The 22,693-nt window shown below is 35.1% G+C and overlaps 1 protein-coding gene across 1 annotated transcript; it reads right to left on the bottom strand.

The window, feature by feature from the left end:
* Nucleotides 1-591: 591 nt before the first annotated feature.
* LOC135623589 (probable protein transport Sec1b) lies at nucleotides 592-22,359 on the bottom strand. Its single transcript, XM_065126734.1, has 21 exons — nucleotides 22,022-22,359; nucleotides 19,424-19,482; nucleotides 18,261-18,342; nucleotides 16,389-16,467; nucleotides 14,083-14,133; nucleotides 13,880-13,976; nucleotides 13,708-13,740; nucleotides 13,393-13,518; nucleotides 11,077-11,268; nucleotides 10,894-10,977; nucleotides 10,700-10,795; nucleotides 10,554-10,630; nucleotides 9,997-10,093; nucleotides 8,284-8,409; nucleotides 8,097-8,192; nucleotides 4,158-4,274; nucleotides 3,921-3,998; nucleotides 2,042-2,238; nucleotides 1,798-1,888; nucleotides 1,642-1,731; nucleotides 592-889 (listed from the first exon to the last, which is right to left on the bottom strand). Exons 1-21 carry the CDS (start codon nucleotides 22,089-22,091, stop codon nucleotides 836-838), a joined length of 1,992 nt encoding a protein of 663 aa, XP_064982806.1. The 5' UTR covers nucleotides 22,092-22,359; the 3' UTR covers nucleotides 592-835.
* Between the last annotated feature and the right edge of the window lie 334 nt (nucleotides 22,360-22,693).

Below are 22,693 nucleotides of genomic sequence, written 5' to 3'. Positions count from 1 at the left end.
ATAAGAATCTGATGAGTGTACTACTATAAATTTTAGCTTAACATTTTTGTGATGGGCTCAGGTCCTAATATTTGGTATCAGAACCGATCTAACATTTGGGCATGGTGAGAACTAGGGCCTGAGTGAGTATATTATTATCAACTTCAACTTAAGCATTTTGGTCAGTGGTTTAGACCAAATGAAGTTGATAGGCCAATTAGCTCATCAGGCCCGGGTCATGACATAATCTCTTTACCAATAAACACTTATTTTTAGTGGTTAAGTGATCATAAGTTTACGTGTCGAAGAGTATACCCAAATTATTGATCAAAATGTAATGACTAGGTTAACTGATCTATCAACTTTATTTCACCCAAATTATTGATCAAAATATTTAAATTAAAATTAATATTAGTTCACTCATTAGATCTATATAAATCAATCTTAGTCTTATCCACTTCTAATGTCTGACTAATCGGGGTGTTGCAATGGTGATACAGTATACATACTCTCATTCGTGACCAAAACAAGAATATATTGAACAAACTGAGACTAGACTACATTGTGATGGAGCCACATTAGAACAATTAATACTCACGGAATATCGAAAAATTCAGACAAAAAGGTACTTATTTTTTTTCAGTTGTGGTGTCAAATGTATTACAAAAATTATATTGAGCAGCAGGTAAGAGAAATATTCATCCTGTCTAACATCAACAGAAACACTGGATGGGATATGGCAGCGAAGAGAGTGTGCTTTTGACAAGACGATAAGCCATGGAAGTTGGAGTTATGATCACAATGTGAAAAAAGACCATATGCATTTGGAACCAAGAAGCTGCAGTAGTTGAAAAATCTAGATATGAAGCTTCTCCAGTGAAGGTTGTTGTCTGGTAAGCATCTTCAGTTTCTGCATTTGATGCCGTAGATGAAAAATATTAGACTTGTTCTTCACAGTGAATTCAGATATAGTCCATGATAAATATGCACGCCTATTATAGCAAAATCAGTTCACAAACATAGAAAAATATGTATCGGTTAAAAGGGCTCGTGATTACTTTCATACGTCTTCTGAAGTCCAACTTAAACTACATAACATGACTAATGTACTTGGTAGGCTGAAGTACATAAGCAGAAGCAACATTATTAAGTGTTGGCTCTATGCATTCGTAGAATTTGAAGTGTTATCAGGATCATCCACCCTATCCAAGATTGTTGTATGTGTATTGCTTGCTGCTCATGTACCTGGCTTACCAATCTTTGAATTTTAGAGATCATCATAGTATATAGCAATTCACAGTATGGCGGTACATGGAATTTTAGAGATCATCATAGCGTATGAATCCTATTTTGTAGATTTAATCACACCTTAATTTTCTAAAAGCTCCTTACCGATAAAGACAAAAAAATTGCTGATTAATTCCTAGTCAATGAGGAACTCTCAACTATTGAATTGCAGAAACCAACTATAGGTATATTTTGACAAAATCTGAAAGCTGACCACTAGGCGAAAAGATATAGGAGTATGGTTAAGATAGAAAAGGGAAGGATATTACCTGTAGTACGAAAAAGTGAAATACTGTGTTTTCTTGAACAACAGTTACAGCTAAAATGTCTTTTGAAGCTTACTATTTAAACAAGACATAAGCACCAAAAGCTCACCGTAATAAACATGGGAGGATCATCCACACTAGAAGATCCAAGGATAACTTCCCTTTTCAGTTTTAATGTAAGCTTGTGAGCCACACGTAACTGATCAAAGCAGACAAAAAGTTTAGATAGTTATGACAAAGAATGCATACGTAGGTGGAATTTTACCTCAGATCGTGTTGCTCCACCAATAATGAATATAAAAATTCGTTGCCCCATTTTTTTGAAATCACTAGATGCATTGCGCAGTATAGAATCACTGCAGAAGCTGAATGATCAGAAACTAAAAGAAGAAAAAGTAAATTTAAGAATAAAGCATAAAATCACTTCAGAAATATTTCAAATCATAAACTTGTTTTGTTCCTTGTAAACAAAGATGCCATTTTGGAGGCTAAAACATTTCCATCCATACCTTGAATACCCATCATCAGAGTTCCGAGTCTTAGCCCATGTGGCAGTCCTTCTGGATCTCATGGAGTGGGCAGGCTGAGCTGTAGATGCCCGGGCTAATGCATTATTTGATGCAGCAGGAGCAGTAGCACTTGGATTATTTATGTATGGATACTCATCCTTAGATAGTTCACCTTTGCTTAGTTTCTCAATTAGCTCCTGAAAGAAAAAGGAAAAGGAAATTCTTACAGTACAATAGGAAAAGCTCCAGTGTACAACTTAAAAAAAATTGATTTGTTTTAGGCCAATTTGTCGGTCCATTTTACTAGTTTTTTATCAGGGCAGTAGTTGCTGCTATACTTGTAAGGTGGATTGTCTTAGCTTGCAGTATTTTCTGATTGCAACATGACATGCTCAATCCGTAACATGATTTCCAAGACCAATTTAATTTTGGGAGATATTTTGGGCATATAAAGGTTGAAGTTGACTAGAATTGATCAAATTTAATTGGAATTGGCCAGTTTTCACACATGTTAGTTGATTCAACAATCTCAAAAGAAGGAAAGAAGGGAGAAGTGGAAGGAGGGGAAGGAGAAGAGAAAATATGAGATAATAAAAAAGGAAAAAGGAAAAAGAAAAAGAAACCTATGATTGAGATTATAAAATGAAGTAGATGCTACCACTATAATGTTTGCTATTTGTTGCAACCATCACAGTTGCCATTTGTCACAATTGTCATAATAGTTATAGTCCATGTCTCATAAAATAAAGAATACATATTTAGAGAAAAAAAAGAGGTTAGAGAGTAGCCCTGAACATCTTATATAATTAGAGATGTGTCATAAAAAATAATAATAATAATCACCTGGGATTCATGAATAATTAAAATGCCGTGAATACTTTCATCATTATTTTTATTCTTTGTTTGTCTTTGTATCAGCTAATCCCTAACCTTAATAATCATTACAGATATATCAAGTATATAGTGGAGTCCATTACTTTTATTCAAATTTCTAGGTGGTGGATCTTCTGGTATTACGTATGTTATCCAATATAGTACTTGTTGCTACAGTAATATTTTTGTCCATCATAATTGATATTTAACTTTTAAGAAATAGCTGTTTGTTTACTTTTAATGAATTTATTTCAATAATTTTTGTTATATTTTGTACAGGTCATTTTCATTTTATTAAAAGTTATTTTATATAAATAATGAAAGTAGAAGTATTTTTCATCATATAGCAACTTTAATTTTTCATTATTAATTTTTTTTAATGTTTTGGTGTTTCTGTCATATTCTATATTTTAAATTTTAAAATTATTTACATGACTAGTCCCAAGCCTTTTAGTCCGGTCCAATCGATCTTGTTTCCAACTATATCATTCGTAGCTGACTTGATTCCAAAGGATATGGGAAACTATGTTGTGTGTTATGCTGAACACTACCATGCCAAATGGAAGTTTGAATGGTAATACAAAAAAGAATGTGGTTTCCAGTTTCCACTTTCCAAGTTGAAAGAAGTTATAGAAGAAATGAAGCTTAGTTGTAACTTGTAAGTATAGAAGAACAATTCCTTCGATGGAGAGTTAGCAAATTAACATTTTTTCTCAGAGATTAGATAGTTGTCCACTAGCTTGTCATAAATGAAGCATCCACAAAAGGGTTAAGCATTGTACAAAAATAAAAATAAAAATAAAAGACACCTCATTCTACTTTCTTTAATTTAACTATGTTATATATCATCACACTATTGGACTTTTCACCTCAACGTTTTAACTCTCTAGCTGATATTGTCACTACAACAGCATACAGCTAATCATCTAATAAATTCAAATGAATGCTGACCATATATGACATCAGAATAGAATAAATTGGTTTCCTCTATAGATTCTAAGTGTACCTCTATCACGGGATAAAATCGTGACAGTGCCCATGTTTCCTCTTCATCATTCTTTTCCTTTCTTGCTGCTTGTTTCTTCTGATTGATGTAAAGTACAGATTTAAGCAATCAGTTACAAATTAAAAAAGAAACTACATACTACTAATAACACTTTGGAGCAATCTTACTCGTTTTCCTGTAAGAAATAACCCAGAAAAAAAATTGTAGCATGTTTTTTCTAGTCTCCAAGAACTTTACCTTCTGAACATCGAATTTAAGAGAGAAACCTGCCCCTGATGCCTTTTTGGAATCTATTTGTCCCAAGTACATCAAGTTATTTACAGCTTTCATATCGTCATGTGATAATTTTGCCAGCTGAAATAAGAAGACAAGAAGAGCGAAAAAATTTTACCTTGGAAACTCATCAACCTTCACAACTATTTTAGCTGAAGTTCTTATAATATATTGCACAAACAGAATACTCACCAAACATGTCACATACTAAAGAATAGGGAAAAAGGTTGGTAGCCAAGTCAAAAGAAAAAGAGATACAAGTAAAATAAGACGGCTAGGTGTCCCTCGAGTATGATGTTACTTATCCAAATCTATGGATCTTCCAGGATATATATCAAGAAGTTTCATTTACAGTATTCAAGAAAACTCAGAAGCCAACCTAAATATATAAATTTCAAATAAAATATAGTGAAACTGTTCCTTTGTTAATATATTTGAGGATCAAGTAAATAATTTTATAGTACACATTGTTGTAACCATTCTAAATTAGGAAGTCCACCAATGGAAAATTTTCAATATTGTGTTGAGGATGATTATTTGCTGCACATAAAATGATGAAATTAGGCACGTCTCCAAGACTACTTCATTATAATGAGTTCTCATATGAGGAAATGTCTGCTGCACCCCTAAGAACTGCTCTATCCTATATACAATTCAAAAATGCAAATATCCTATGCATCCCTAAAATTCTTAGAAATCTAACTTATATGTCTCTGCCACAGATGCCTGTTATATATTTGTTAAATGTAACCAAGGCCATTTGCTTGATAGGGTTATGGTAAGGAAACCAAGTTACTCACATGACCATTACATTCCTCCAGCAGGCCATTGTTTGCCCTCATAAGGCATAAAGTAACGATGCCAACCTCTTCCACTAAGGAAACCACAAAATTAAGAATAATCATGATCAATATGCTCACTGTAACATTCAGCAACATCCAGTAAAGTTTTCATGATTATCATGCTTAGTAGAGTGATCAACATATTAACTGTAGTGATTAACACGTAGTTAGTACCCATCAACAATTGAAGTGCTAATTAGAGCAACATATGTTCAACATGTTTGCTTACACAACCCATATTCAACTCAAAAATGAAAATATGGCATCATGCTTTGATAATGTTGAGATTTGTGAATGTAATTGATTTGCTATAAAGCAGTATCATGCATATGTCATATAGTCACAAGCTTTCTTGAGATCCTAAAAGCTAAAAAGGAACTTAAGCACTTCAATTACTAGTGGTCCTTGAGATACGGTTCAGTTATTAGTGATCCAACAAGGGACAGATATGCAGACGGGACAAAAGTTCAAAACTGGAAGTAACATATCTAAAAAAGAATCTGTTAGGCTCTTTCCTCACCCTTCAATTTCAACTCAATCTTTCCCCACTTCTTCACCAAATATTCTCAATTTCACTATCCAAACTTCATTTGTCTCAGATCCAGGGCTAATCTCAAGGAGTTGAAGGTTCACTTCAAGAAAATTACATCATTGATCAACCAAAAAGATAAAAACAAACATCAGATTTAAAATTAATCATTTAATTTCTTTTGAATGATGTTATATTCTTTTGATTCTTTCTCCTCAAGGTCATGATTTCATGGAAATTATATGTTGGTTTCTGAAGTTTATAGATGAATGCTACATGATTTTATAAATAATTACAACCAAAATTTTTGTCGATCCATTTGGATCCAACCAAAATACTCGAAACCATGCTATGATCTAATTTCGATCCTTGTGGATCTAGCCTAGATGCACAAGTGAGATTGCATCAAAACTGTCCAAGCTGCAAATGCTGCATTTTCTTTGATACTTGTGTACCCTGAGACGATGGAAATCAAGCTATATTTCAAAGTCATGGAAAGAAACAGGGTCGAATCAAATCACTTTGGATAGATGGTGAACTCTTGTTCGGGTTCAATTGACATTTGAGGGTTATCATGTGACAACATCCTACACAATTAGTATCTTATTTTCTAGATTGACAATAAAGTAGAACAAAAAAATAAAAAAGAGAATATTGTAAGAATCATCATCTTGCAAGAAAGGAAGAACATTATGCACAAAGAAGGAAGATAATTCTACAGAATCATCATCTTACAAGAAAGGAAGAACATCATGCACAAAGAAGGAAGATTATTTTACAAGAATATTTTGGAATCCTATCTTCTCAAAACATGACCAAATACAATGTACTGAATCATTTTAATGTGATCTTTATTTTTTTCCTTATTTGTTACTTCATTTTCCTCTAGTATTTGTGGCCTATATAAAGAGGCAAAGCATTGAAATAGGATCATCAGTCTTTGAATAAATAATAGCTTAGATCCCATAAGTTGTGTGAGCAGTGCAAGGCCACAATCCCCCCACCCAATGTGAGTCGAAGGACTTGGAGCGAGTCTAAGATTATCTCCTACATTCATCTCCTTTCCTATCCTCAGTAATTTTGCAACAGAGACCCATAAACCAATCTCTCAAAATCCAAAGTCAACTAGAAGGGTGTTAAAGCACTCCTCCTTGATGATCTTGGTATGTGATTGAACTCTAGCTTTGTTCTTTATTGCTTACATTAATATTTCTGCAAATTGGATGTTTCTTGCCTCTCTCTCTCTCTCTCTCTCTCTCTCTAGCTAGCTCTTTTTTCTATTTATTGCCCGCCCAACCATCTCTTTCCTTACATTAAGCATCCCCTTTAGGGTTGTCCTACATCATGAGAGGTTACTGTTCTTCATGTTGATCATAGTTGTATTCTGAGTTTAAAAGGATAAACATAGAGATGGAAGCCCAATGGATGAGGCTCCCACCAGGAGGGATCTGTGGAGGGGTCAACATACAGACCCTTATCGTAGCAAGTTAGAGGCTGTTTCCATGACTCGAGGCATAGTGACCCAAGTTGCAAAGAAGAAATCTTATCTTAGTGCTAAGGCTCATACTTCAATGTGACTTTGCAACTATTCATATTCTGTTGACTATAACTGTGTCGCCATTTGCAAGGATAGGCATATAGCATGTGTCTCTATGGCAAATGAATTACAGCTATGCATGGATGGATTTAGTTCAACCCTACTCAAGGATATGTATGAATAATATATATTACCACTATTTATCAGAAAAATGATGCCTATCCATTTGCAACATTTTTGAAAACTAGGATAAGAAATATAAATATGGTTTCAAGAAAACTTTAAAGATTGTAACATATTTCAATGTGCCAACTCTCAGTAGCAAATTTCCTGAAAGAGATAATTAAGCTTCCATACTAATACGTGTCGAGTTACCAACTGACCGATTAGCACAATTAATAAAAGATAATTTAGTTCTTGAAAACTTCTGACCAAGCATCAGAGTAGAATATTTTTCTAAGACAAAAATATTTGTATACAGAATGATGTTTTAGAGTTTGATGTCTGACAGACTGACACAATGTGGATGGTACAAAACTCAAGGTACACATCTATATATCATGTTCATATAAAAATTGTTCAATACATACATAAACCAGAAAACATATACATCAATTCTTACAGCAAGAACATATAATCAGATCTAAAAAGAATTAGGTAAGAACATATAAAACATGTTAAGAACTTATTCAATTTCAGGAAAATGATAATACCCAGGACCAATAACTAGCAAGTATTTAGGCCTGTGGTCACGTTTAATAAAACAATATGATCAGTAAGAAACATAGCACACTTTCAACTGATTAAAGTCGTGGCTGAAGTATGTTTTGAGTAAACAAAAATTACAAAGTCACATAAAAGATTATGATGGGCCTAGGGTCATGTTTAATCAAATTAGTCGGAATCGCAGCATACTAACTGATATAAGTGTTGAGTGAAATATCTTTCGATTAATAAATATATTTTGAGCAAAAATAGCATGAAATATTACTAACCTGCATCAGCTTCATCCCCTTGTCACCTTCAAACTTCTCCGGGTAAGTGGCTGCATAAATCATCAATAACCTTAGCTTATTTTCAGGACTGGCATCCTGCAAAAAGTGAGTAAAGCATTGAATTATACTATACTGTTTGATCATATCAGTAACAGATATGTTTTGTCATCCTAATCCTCCACACAACCTGCTTTGTCCTCAGGAAACTAATTACTTCCTTTGCCCCTGCATCTCCAAAGACAAGATCTTGTTCTAACTGTCCAATTTCTCGAAGACCTGCTTCTCTAATCATCGTATTAATTTTTCCCGCAATCTGGACAAATTTAGCTAATTAGATAGAGACAGATTGGTCATCACATACATGCATGTTTCACTCAGTCAGATTCTTTCAGCATAACACTTGACATGTGACTTCCCATTCAAAGGGAATTAATTACTTCATGGTAATTTCTCTCTTTGGAAATGGAAAGTAATTGCGCACGAAATAGAAAGAACAAATACTATGGTCATGACTAGGAAGAGACACACAGAGAACAGACTTACTTTTTTGTGCATCCTAACCCATTTGTCTTAAGAGATATCTAATTGTTTATTTAAATAGATATGCACAAATACACCGATCTCTTCTGCAAAGGAGAAAGTTAATCAATTTTGTGCAGAAACCCCACATCCTTTCTAAAAAGCACTCCAGAACAACTAAACCTTTATTGCTAAATTGAAAAATGCAGAAGCAAAATTATAACTTCAGTCACATGCAAATAAATGATACAGAAACAAAAATCATAGCTTTGAATTTTTGCAAACAAAAGTAAGCAATTTTTAAACCCTTAATTTTTAGCATATTTCAGTTGTATCCTGGTTTTTTTTCATCAACATTTGATGCTCACCTTACTAACTTCCTTTCGAATTGCAAAGTTCCATGCATAATTGCTCAGGTCACAGAAATAGATAGTTATTGAGATTTAAGGTGTTTTATCTACTTACTACCTTCTATTCTATCTCCACTAATTTTGCAGTTTTTTATGGCACAATTATATGCAACTGCTCCATTATTGTATGTGAAGATTGGTGTTCAACTAGATTATTATTGAAGATAACAGAGCCCTATCAATTAATGAAGAGATTATCTGAATCTTAAAGTTATAAAAAAACCTATTCCGACTTAGTACAAAAAAGAAAAACCCAGACTGATGGAATAGTGATCCATTTGCTGTTGAAGCTTCTAAATTGTATCTTGCATTCAAGGATAATTACGTTTTTAAGTATCATTCATCACCTATATAAGATCATGTTACCAAAAAGACTGGCCAAAAGTACTCATCAATTTCTGCATATTCTGTATGGAAACAGTAAGGTTCAACCTAAGATGTCACTTGTGGGACTATTTTACAAGATCTATACAACTAAATGGAATAACAAGAAGACCATAATGTCATTACTTGGGTCCAGCTCAAAGGTGATATTATCACCATTTAGCTACATTGTGGATAAGAATCACTTTGGTTTTGTAGCTACTACATACTTTTTCATTGTTCCTAGCCACGCACTTAGTTAGCCTTTCTATATTGGTGCATGCTAGGTCTTCTTTAAATTTGTCAAAACTCAAAACTATCTTATTTGATTCTGGCCTTATCCTTTAAATGTTTCTGCTCAATCTTCCCATGTAGGCACTCATTCTTTGTGAATAAATCTTGTAACACTACTCATTAATCCCAAAGATCTTTATATTGATAAAGCTAGATTTTTTATCCCACTGTTTTATAACCATCAAACACTCAATACCATGATGATTAACTGAATTGCCAACAGGGAAGGATTATTAAGTCCCATAAAACCTAAATGGGTGTAATAAATATTTCAATTTAGATGTTAGTAAGCAAAAATAACACAGTATATTTACCTCGACATGAATAGAAAGCTTTTCCATTTGCTCATTGTATTGTGGCAAAGCTTGAACCATTTTCTGTAGATCCCTAGTTGAAATCTCACCACCATCTCTGTGTAACAAACAAAATGGTTATTAATGTATAATGTAAAACAAAAGATGCATAAAGTTAAGCTTCCTAGACCACCATATGATAACTAAAAATTTAAGGTGCAGCCATAACCAAAGAGCTTTAATATCTCAAGGACAACCAAACTAAAGGTTACCATGTCTTCATTTGTGGCTCCGAGAATATCATAATAGAACTTCCTTAAAGATCCATTTTCAACTAGCAAAAATATCATTAATATGGAATCTCACTTCATTTCTTACCATGAGAACTACTTATTCTCAATGCTTAATGTGACCCATGGAATTCGCCATAGAACACAATAAACATGTTTTTTCCTAATCACTTGCACTATGGTACAATACTTATTCAAAATGCTGTACTAGTAAGTGATTGATGTGAATATAATCTTACATAACAATAGATATAAAAGAAAACCTCAGGATAAAGTCTTCCCATTCACCTTGAACTTTGGTGAAGTTGTGCAGCTTTGTTCTTTGATGTGAAGTTGGACATCTTCTCATGTAACCTTTCACTTGCCTAGTATTCTTATTTGTTAGCAAGCAGCATAAATTAGCAATATCTGCTAAAAGAAATGTTGCCACTTACATCAGCTATATGAGCATGACGAAGCTCAAGCCATACGGGATCATGATCTTCTAAGACAACTTCCTTCTTTTCTACTGTTCCTGCCTTTGTTTGTGCCTGTTAATAAATATATAATACATGAGTAATTAAGATAAATTTCTAAACAAAGAAGAACAAGATCGTTCAAAAGTATATACTCCCTACAATTTATTTACCTCATATACGTATTTGTTTCCATCCATTTCAAGCAAATCGTGGCATATGGCATCATAAGTCCATTCATGTATAACAGGTGCAATCTTTCACCATTAGGCAAAATAGCAAAACATCTCATATCAAGACCAGAAGTCTTTTAAGCAACCAAACATCTAGGTAATCTAATTTCATCTTGCTTGTACCTGGTCTATTGTTCGATCCACGATAAGTAACTCGCATGTCTCCTTTTGGGGAAATTCAGGGACTGTAGATTTGTACTTGGACAAACAGTTCCAGATGGCAGTAGCAAGCTTTGTGGGTACTAAATCACGCATCTTTGTCATGTCAGACTCATCAGTGCACTTGGCAGCTCGGTAGCGCACATGAGGAAACTCCTGAGAAACATGTAAATATGATAAGATGATAGCAAAATGAACATTATTATTATCAAAAGCAAATATAAATTAACTATTATCATGTGTTTCCAGGCTATCCATATTGGAACAGCTTGTGCTAAAAGATTTTATGTTAGCTTCTGGAAGAAAACAAAGCATTAACAGAAGCAATATTAGCAGAATTTCTGATGAAAAAGGATGTGGTATTGTGGCTTGCATAACTTCAAAAATTTTCATAAGAATACTACAGAATGCATGTTTCAACATAGAAAATGGTATGGATTCAATGTAGCATCACATGTGAGAGGATAGCAAATGATATGGCACATGATCGAGGAGAAAAACATCTGACAAATAGCATCTGAAAAGTAAAAAGATTGGATTTATTTAGGTCGATCACACTGACTCAATTGACATGTTGAAAATCATCCCCAAAGAATCAAGTACCACCTAACAACTAAGGAAAGCTTGTAGCAATGAAATGTTGAAATAGCAAAAAGCAAATTCTATCATATGCAATAATCTATGAGGCTAATGAGATAATATTCATAGAAAATCAAAGGTCACTAGAATTGACAAATAGCCAAGGTTAAGAACTTGTCTCGGTATTAAAAAAGGTAAAGGTTACTTAACTGCCTTGCTGGCACAATGTAGAGACATATAATAGGGAAACAATCCACCAAAAATAACCATGAGACATCATCTAATTTGCTGAGCTTTTTTATCCATATTAGGTGAACAATTGGAAGTATATGAAGAGAAACCAATATCACCAATATGTATGAGACACAACATTGACCTTAAAGTCAGTAGCCCCAAAATCTCTAGATGTCACTTTAGTCTTTGGTTTATGTTTGGTTTTCTGATGAGTAGTTGTCATAGTTCACAAAATTGATATTGGTGTCAGGCTCAAGATGAGGCAATTGGCTAAGAACATAATTCAAGATTTTGTATACTATAAAGAAAATATAAAATTTGAAGAACAGATAAAATTTAATGAAACAAAAGATATTCTATGCTAGAAAATTGTTTTACCTTCATTTTAATAATACATATTTAAAAAAAAAAGAAACTGATATATATATATATATATATAAGAAAAACAACAAAGAGAATATATCAAACATAGAGAAAATTGTTATGACTAACTAATATATGTTTGATAGGATCATGCAAAAGAACCAAAGATTATACTCGTATGATACAGTCTATAAAAATCTAGAATAGATCTACTCAAGTATGATTGAATGATTGAATCCACTCAGATCCTGCCAAGATTTATATAAATCTGGCTGAGATCCAGTCAAAGAATTGGCCTATGTGGTAGCAATCCACTTGGGTATGATATAGTCTATGTGGTAGCAATCTAGATTACATCTGCAAAGATTTAGCCTAGACCTCTAGATTCTTACTTATCCAAAGTCCAAACCGTAATATATGGAACTTGGTTGGATCCATTAACCAAAATGTCTAAAATATAACCCTACATTTATGAAATATTGAGCATATAAGACAAGAAGACATAAGAATTGAACTTGTTATAAACTATAGGTAAATAGTTTCAACTTTGAGCTTCAAACTTAATGTTTCCTGAAAAAAAAAAGTTTCCCAAAAATAAGCCTTTAATTGCTTGAGATTGGCCTCCAATTTGAGTGAAGTTCAGTTTGGAGATTTTGCCAATCCAAGTGCCACAACCTGGTCAAATAATACCAGTTGGTATATACCAATCTATCAGGTTTTTTTGAACACTAGTGAAGTGTATCTCAATGAAAGGAAATACTTCTAGAAGGAACCACTTGTCTTTGAGGGGAAGGAGAGCTCTATCGAGAGAATTTGGTGAATAGAAACTATTTTATTGTTGAAAATAATAATAGCATTGGAAGCATGCCTGAATGCTTTTAAAGCAATATTTCTGTAGGCAAGTATTCCCAAACCTTACTAGGATAAAAAAAGTTCCAAGGACTAAACCACCCTCAAATCACAGTTGTCATGGCTGTTTGAGTGCTTGTCAAATAGGCAAAGGACCCCATATGTATCTATTGTCATAAGTTAACAACTGACCATGGTTACAACGAATGAGAACATATAAAAGAAAAGCAGCAATGAGCAGTTCAACTGTCATACCTTTGAAGAAGCAAATGCGGTAGCAACCCGTACAGCCATTGTATTCAAACTATCATTATAACGAGAATTTTCAGCTTTCTCTCCAAATAACTCTTCTAAAGCCATATCTTGGTCAGTCAAAAAGGCCTACACAATGTAGCATAAGAAGATTAATAAATAAAAATGTGAAGGTGCATTTCACACACAACTTAATACAAGAAAGTAACCAAAGCTTCCTAGAAAATTTTCTCACAAGATAAGGACCATTATGACATTCATACTAGGTTTTATGATAGAAATGGGAACTACTAGAAAATGGTAACAACAAACAATTACCTGACTATCAATCGCAAAATATTCTAAGTTCATCTGCAAATGTTGAAGTGACCACAATGAAGCATAAAAAAATCAGTAAGAGCAAAAAAACATATTTTAACTTCAATTAAAAACCAAAAACCAGTCAAGCATGATATATTAGCAGTGCAGATTGACAATTGAGAATGATAACCTCTCTAAGAGCACCTATGCGGGGTAAGACACTTGTATCATTTTTGACGTAAGCTATTAATTCCTTAGGTATAGGTGAACTGAAGAAAACATATGCCCTGAAACAGTGAATCAGATAAGTTTAAAGTAACAGAAATCTTAAAATAAATGAAGGTAATAGTAGCAGTCAAAAACTATAAAAGTGTTAGGTAACAAAAAACATACTTTTTATACAATGGACATCTTCCAGACATGTCGGACAGGAACATGATAACACTGCAAGATTCAATTATAAATATTTAGAAGCATATTTTTATTATAATATGGAAACAGATGGCTGACCATAACAGGATTATAAAATTAATAGCATCCATGCAAATTAAAATTACAAGGGCAAAGTATAATGGTAGCATATTTCAGTTACAGTATCAATCCCCATAGAAAGAATATTAGAAACAGACATGATTAACCATTTGTAAAGAGCACAACAGAAGCAAAGAAAAAGGTAGAATGGTTATTTTAGCCTCCAATTGAGGATATGATGCTAATCATCTTCCATGCATCATTCCCATTAGCACTGTCTTACAGTTCAAAATCTTCAATTGAGGCTGGGACCTGGGCCAGTACCCATAAGTATGACAGGGATATGGTTTACTCAAGCACGAACCTTTCACTGTAACACTTTGGCTGAACTAGCTCTTTCTTACTTTGTTGTTCACCAAATACGACACCTACAAAATCCCAGCTGGCTTATAGTTCAAACCAAGGCTTTTAATTTTATACCGTACCGATGTACCGAGCTTTACTTGGTATGGTATGGCATATCGAGCGGTACGCCCTAGCATACCGCTCGATATATGTATTTGTATATACATATGTTTATATACATATGTATACAAAAATATGTTTATATACATATGTTTACTCATAAACATATGTATTTTATATACATATGTTTATGATTAATAATTACTATAAAAATTATTTATAAAAATATCCCCCAAGTATATGTTTAAACATATATGAGTAACATATATAAAAAATTATCACCCACTTTCCATCTCGAGAGATAGAAAGGGGGTGATGGCGAAGCATGCGAGGATGCGACGGGTCGCCTCCATCCCTAGCTCGAACTCATCCCTCGCGAGGCACTCTGCAGTGCTCTTGTGACAGCCGGATCCGGCAGGCATCCAACCCAGGGTGGGCTCATCTCCCGCTCCTGCGAGGAAGAAGACCAAGATGACGGCGAGAGCGAGAAAGGGAAGCAGTAGTCCAACCTAGGCCAAGATCCCTTCCTTCGCCATCAATCGCAACCTCCCCAACCACGGTGGCCACGATCCCTACGCCCCCTACCACATTCCGCCTGACGGAGCGCTTCTTCATGTCCTGCCACGTCCAACGAGCGACGCAGCCTCGTCTTCCTCGTCATCGTGCTCCTTGTCCTGTCCGCTAGTTGATACCACCCGGTAGCGGGCGGTCCGTGTACTGGTCAATTGGCGGACTAGTACATACCGCCCGTACCAAGCGGTATGATTTGAGATTTGAATCCCTGGTTCAAACTTCTAGGAACAAGATTTATCAGAGCTATGACAAAAAAAAAATGTATCTAGATTAAGAGTTTAAGAGAATTCATTCTCTCTCATATTCTGTGTCTTTTATTTTTTTCTCCCTGCTTTTTTCCTTTTCTCCATTCTTTTTCTCACTTATTGTCTTTATCATGAACTTATTACATAATTTAGATGAAATAACTTTGCAGCTGTACTGGTTTTGCCTTTAAAAGAATTGATAAAACTTGCTGTTGATCTACACATACAGGCACAGATTAAAGGACATTCTTTGGCCAAAATCTGGTTAGTTTGTAATAACACTGACTTAAGGAAAGTGAAAAAGGTGGGCCTATCTCCTAAGCTTCATATGAAGAGCATAATAAACTTGGCAACTGGTTTTAAACACTGGTCAGAACAGTAAATACCAACTAGTATTTGTCGATCAGTCCCGTAACAGCCCGTATAGGATGATACCAGTGGGTAATTATTTTTTACTCTTTATTCTGATAATGTGGCACATTAAGGTTGGTGTACCATCTAGTTAACTGGTACCATACCAATCCGAATGGTTGCCAACACCATGCACAGGTATTTAAAAATCATGTTGCAGTTGATATAAAGAATGATTTTTGGCCAAAATGGTTATTAATAAATGAAAAATACGCTAAGATGATCAAACAGAATAAATAGCATTTCACATCTGAAGACAAAAATGAGTACCTTAATAGTTGTTGATCAAGGGAGTGTACAACATTTAAAAAGGAAACAATAACGACCCAAAAGGAAAAAGGGAACCTAGCTAAAGAAATAATAATTCAGTTCCTTCTAATTGGATGATATATATATAATGAGTGCAAGAGTTATGAATAAAATGGAAAAATGGTGTGTAAATTAAGGTATGCATAAATAACTACAAATGTGGTAAGGTGTACTTGTAGAATTAACTGACATTAATAAAAACAAATAGCCATAAAGAGCCTTTACTTTTCTTTTAATGGTTGAATGAAATATATAGCATCCATTGAAGGTAAAGGCTCCCTTCTCTTGTAAATATCCTCCACCACTGCAAATAAAAGTGTAGATCATCCAATTATTTAAACAATGCATATTTTTTATTGTTAGAAACTCAAATATAATTGAACTCTGGTATGTGTTAGCCACAAAAGTGCAATAGCATGTCAAAGGCCACCAAGATTCACTTGTAAAAATACCAAATGATGAGTTTTAAATAGCATTTAGATATAACAAAGCACAAATAGTTCTAAATTAGGAAACACTTAGTTTGCAGACTTTGTAGCAATAATTAGCTAGATAATAACTGAATAGGAGTTTATTTTTGGCTTCCACAACCTCTATTGATAAGAGTTAAGACACTAGCATAGTATACAACAGTCCATGCCAGTCAGCACAAACCAATCACAGAATAGAAAACGAGATATACAACACAACCTAGGTACAACACAAAGGTCTCTGCAGATACCAAGACATCATGGTATGAGCCATCTAGATGGGCTAAATACATATTACCCTCTGTAGCTACCTTTGGCATCCTGGTCCCTACACTTTAAAAAGTTGTATTGGCATTCACGAAAGTGAAACATGTAGGTCCATTTACCCTAATAACGTCAGTTTTACTGACGAAAACACGAAAATAAAGAGCAAAAAGATAGTTTTGACATTCGATGGTAGATGATGTCGATGGTGGCAGATGGCGACGTCATTGGCGTTGACACCGACGCAATTGCTTGGTCGCCTCCAGCGATGATAAGGTCAGCTCTCACCGCGACACCACCCGCCTCGACGAGGAGTGCACCGCTGACCTCATCACTGCCCGCCCCGCGCCACTTTGCATTTGCGTCGGCATAGATGGTGGTGGCTGCCTCGCCACTGACTCGTTGGGCAGATCCCAACCTCGATCCGAAGCTGGGGTCGTCGGAGCTCCTACCACTCTCCCCGTTGTTGTGTTAGTTCCGACACCACCTCTCGTCGACAGCCCTTTCATCGCTCTACATCTGCGTCGGCATTGCATATGCGTTCGCGCTAACGCAGTTGCCGAGCAACGCCGCTCTACATCTGCGTCAATGCTAATGCAAATGTCGAGTGGCCCTTTTACTGCTCGGCAACTGCATTGACGCTGATGCAGATGCAAAGCAACGAAAGAGTCGTTCGCCAAGAGGTGGTGCTGGAACTGACGCAACAACGAGGAGAGTGGTAGGAGCTCCGACAACCCTAACTTCAAGTCGAGGCTAGGATCTGCCCAACGGGTCAGCGGCGAGGCAACCACCATCTTCGCCATAGATGTCATGGCGACCACCACCATCTACGTCGACGTTGATGCAGATGCAGGTGCAAAGTGGCGTAGGACGGGCAGCGATACGGTCAATGGTGCGCTCCTCGTGGAGGCGGGTGGCGTCGCAGTAAGAGCGGACCTTATAATCATTGGAGGCGGCTAGGCAATTGCGTCAATGTCGACGCCAGCGGCTTCGTCATCTACCACCACCGACGTCATCTGCCATCGAACGTTAAAACTATCTTTTTGCCCTCTATTTTCATGTTTTCGTTAGTAAAACTAGCGTCGTTAGGGTAAATAGACCTAGATATTTCACTTTCGTAACTATAGGGATATTAATGCAACTTTTTAAAGTTTAGGGATCGGGACGATAAATGTAGCTAACTACAGGAGGTAATCTGTATTTAGCCCATCTATCACAGCTTGTGAAATTCATGATACATAATTCTACCAATAATTGCAAGAAAAGCACCAACGTATTATAAAAAAAGAGTATGTTCGAGCTGAAACAACAAAAGAAGTGTAAGATAAGTTCCCAATATTTTCATAAGCAACTAATAACCCACATGAAATTCCTTCATCTGTGATGTCGGCCATCTTACAAGAAAAAGACATGACTTTCAGGGTGAATTTGTCCATGATGAGTATCTGCAAAACAACCAACTTCTTCGGGTTATAAACAATGACATAAAAGGGGTGAAATCATGTTAAGTGCTTCAAGATGAAGATATCATGTAGTCATAGAAGAGTGAAGCACACAAGCAACAAGTAAGAATGACTAGAAGGAATAGCACAAGTGTTGATGAAGATAATGATCTTCAAGAATATTCTTCAAAGCTTAAAACCAGAAAAGGTGCTCCAAGCATCAAATATGGAATTTTTAATTTACTGTTTCAGTAGAAGGCATTGGAGGTCAATAGAGATGCTACATATTATGATGTTATGTTCAAAGACATGCATACCTAGTAATATACATCTTCTAATTAGAAAATCTTGCATACTGTCAACACTGGATTTCTAGTTAGTAGAAATTATACCTAGAGATTTTGGTTTAGGTAAGCTAACTGAGAGCTGAAGGCAGAAAAATGCATATATGCAATGATTTGGCTTTGATCTTTCGGTGCAATGACATTATCAGCAAGCTATTTCACCAAAACAATGTGCATAGTTGATGCTATGCACCCAAGCATCAAAAATAGCTTAATCATCATGATGGAAATACAACATGAGAAAATACTATATAGTGCAACATAAACTAAATCAAGGTGAACTAGTTGGATAAAAATGTTTTACTAATTTCTCAATTTGCAGGAATTAAAATACAATAAATTTAAATAAACAAGATAATTTAATTGAATATTCTACTAATTTCTCACTTCTCAGATCATGAAATGAGAGCACTTGGAAATTTTCAAATAAAACACAACTTTACAAGAGTTCACCTCTCTCCCCCTAAATGTTAAAGCATGAACGAGACTCCAAATTAATTTGAATTTTAGTTTAAGCAAGCAATAGAAAGTTCTTGGATCTTAGTGAAAAACATAAGTAACCCTAGTGTATATAGGTTGAGTCCTTTAGTTGATAATTTCAATGCATTATGATAATATTGTGATTTAGAGAATAATAATTCAAATTTAATTAATACAAGTACTAAGCAGTATAAGAACCACAAGAACATGAGCACATAGAAGGAACAACCACTGATGACAAAAGATGAAATTAATAAAACCTTCCATGATGATTTTGAGTTGCTTGTGTCTGTTGATCGAAGCATTTCATATAACAACCCTGAGAGCAGTAGAACAAGACGTAAGATGTTTGAATAGAATAAAGTAAAATGGCGCTCACACATTAAAGTGAACAATCTCAATAGCAGAAAATAAGTAGTACCAAGAATGCAAATCTTGCACCAAAAATATTAAGTAGAAACAAGTTAGTGAAGAAACAATGATGTCAAAGGATTGTTATTGTACACAAAGAAAAGAAACATAGAGATTGATTATCTGTGGAAGAACATGGAGAGACAACAACACATTCATAGCAACTATCATATTCATTAAAAGTTTAAAACTTATGTCTCTACTAGTTACATTTTCTTTCCATATATGCATATCCTCTCAAAACAACTCATCATTAAACTAAGGTGTCAAATAACTAGTGATTTTTCACATTAAAGTTTGAGCTCATTTCCTTCTTCGAAATTCTTAATCAACATAACTGAGACTTGCGAGAACTATTTCTTCAAATAAAGGAAACAACAATGTTGTTCTATTAGCAAATAACTTCGTGAAGATCTATCCTGAAAAGTTCTTGCAGATATGTAATTTGCTTGTTGAAGCAAAAAATAGTCGTATCTGTATGTACTGCTCAGCATGGGAAATGAGTACTTGTTCAATAAAGTATTGAGACACAGATCACAACCTATAGATGGTATTCCCAAGCCAATGCCAAGCCAATGGTGGACCACAGTATATTAACCAGTGAAGGGGGGTACTGGCTGTTATTTATCCAAGATATGGTATAGCTCGATAGAGGTCAGTTACAAGCCAGTGCAAGTTCACTCTTGTTTTGGCCAACCAGTCTCAGAGCTAGCTCATTGGTTAGGTGTGGCACCTAGGTTTATCCACATAATATAATATACACCAGCTGATGAATCTAACCCAACATGCTTAACTAAAACTATACAAGGTCTGTAGCATATAATGACATGTTAGTAATATATGAAATTGATTATGCAATTACCTAAATTTAGTGCCAGCAATATCTGGAATCACCCCCTATTTAGTGCCACAACGGATATACGAGGAGATTTGAGTTTATTTATAGGGAAACTTTTAACTTGAGGTTAAGCACATTGGACCAGTGGTTCAGATGTATCAAGTTAAGAATTTAGTTGTTCCATCAGGTCAGATCATGACAAAAGATATGATGATGGATCCAAGTGGCAAAAGATTATCCATAGATAGGACTAGAGGCATATTATGGCTTAAAACCATCACTGAACTGGGCCTCACGTGCGTCGTACTATGATTGCGTCATACTATGATTTGATTCTGAGATGTGTTTAAACCTTGACAAAGACATTAAGCATAAGTGGGGAAGACTCTAACATCCAGGTTTAGTTCCATAATGAATATAAGAGAAAATTTGAATTGATTTATAAGGCTAGATAAGCCTACTACCATTGAAGACTTAAACCTTTTGAATCAATGGTGTAGGCTTATCAAGTAAATGAATCAGTTATCTCATCATACATGGTCACAACAAGTAGAGCATCCTTGATATGCTTTTACATTTATTTAGTGGGTCCACATTGCTTTTGAAACTCGATATATTCTTTTTGAAATTACTGAAGCTAATATGTATTTTTCAATTGAGTTAAGATGTAGGAAATAAGCTAGACTTGACAAAGTACTTGACTTATTATCATATATTGCCTTTTAATAAGATACAATGTATATATTACATTATTACGGCTCACATGATATGCATGATCATATATCAGACATGAAGTATGTGCTTTTTATTGGTCTAGTTTCATATCAAGACATGTTCCCAATGATACACTTCTAATGAAAAGTCTACTTTTGCTTGCCAACAGGCCTTATTTTACACAAGTGTTTGTCATTTCATGGCAAGTGTGTTAATAGCTTACCAGCATGGACCAGCCATATTAATCCAATTAACACACCCCTTTAGCAACTGCAAGTCTGAAATGGACCAAAAATTGTCCTAGCATACCAATTTAACACTAAACGGCACATACTGATTGACATGGCAATTCTTGATTTTATTTCTTTTCTTTGTGACACTTTCTTTCAGCTACTAACATCTTCCTAATGATCTTACACCTCCATAGGTTTGCATCTAGTCTTGAATCTATATTACGTTAGCATGTCATGTCTTCCTATATCAGCAAATAAATCTACCATCACAAGACTTAATTATTGATCCCATTCGCATGTATCACAAATCATCTCATTTCCTTCAAACTTCAGCCCGCATATCATGAACATCAATTCAATCGTTAGCTCATAATTGAAAAAATGTTATAAATAACATGTTTCCGAAATGCTAATGACCAACAGGCAACATAGGATGGAAAGAATAAAGGTAACAATTAAAATGTATTCGTACACTAGCAAACAAGTGATATCATTAGCTCGAATCAATAACCATTTCATTGCCATCAAGCTTCATCCCATACGCCATGAACATCAATTCTCCTCTCGTGACCACATGATTGAAAGAAGCAAGCAATATATAGACAAGTTTCCAGAACTAAAAAGGTCTACAGGAAGGAAAACGGGAAGCAGGATGCACTCACGGTCACGGCTAGTCTGGCGAAAGGTCTTGTAATCGGAAGCGCGTGCGAAGTCCCATTCCGACATCGACATGGCTGGTGTCTTCGCTTACTCCTCTTGATGGCCTCTGATGTGGAAGGACGGGGACGGGGACGGGGACGAGGAGACCGTTCATGCGGGATGGGAAAGGAGAAGGGGAAGATGGGGCGAACGATGTTTATGGGAGACGGAATTGGCGCAGCGGGATTGTCGAGCATTGGAACGACTGCTACCTCCTATATGTTTGGATCCACTTGCAGAGTTTATTTGCCCCCCTCGGAAGAGAGATAAAATAGAATACCGTTCATTTCTTAGTAGACTCATGCATGTCGACAATTGGGGCTAATTGTATATTATTCTTTTTATTTTTATTTTTTTTATATTTTAAAAAATTATATTAATATTTACGTAGTTATAAAAATAAAACATCTAAATTCATTTATCCTAATGTTATCGATTCTATCAACGAAAATACGAAAATAAATAATAAAATAATAATTTTAATATTTTAATTGGTAATAACGTACGACATTAGTGGTGGCTGACGACAACATCGCTGGGGGCCCATGGATGACTATTATGGATGAGAAGAATAGCGACGAGAGGTAAGAGTCATTTTACATTTGCGTCGGCATCGATGCAATTGTCGAGCAACG

This window comes from Musa acuminata, chromosome BXJ2-9, assembly GCF_036884655.1.
Source record: "Musa acuminata AAA Group cultivar baxijiao chromosome BXJ2-9, Cavendish_Baxijiao_AAA, whole genome shotgun sequence".
Lineage (NCBI taxonomy): Eukaryota > Viridiplantae > Streptophyta > Magnoliopsida > Zingiberales > Musaceae > Musa > Musa acuminata.
This window is presented reverse-complemented; position numbering and strand designations above follow the sequence as displayed.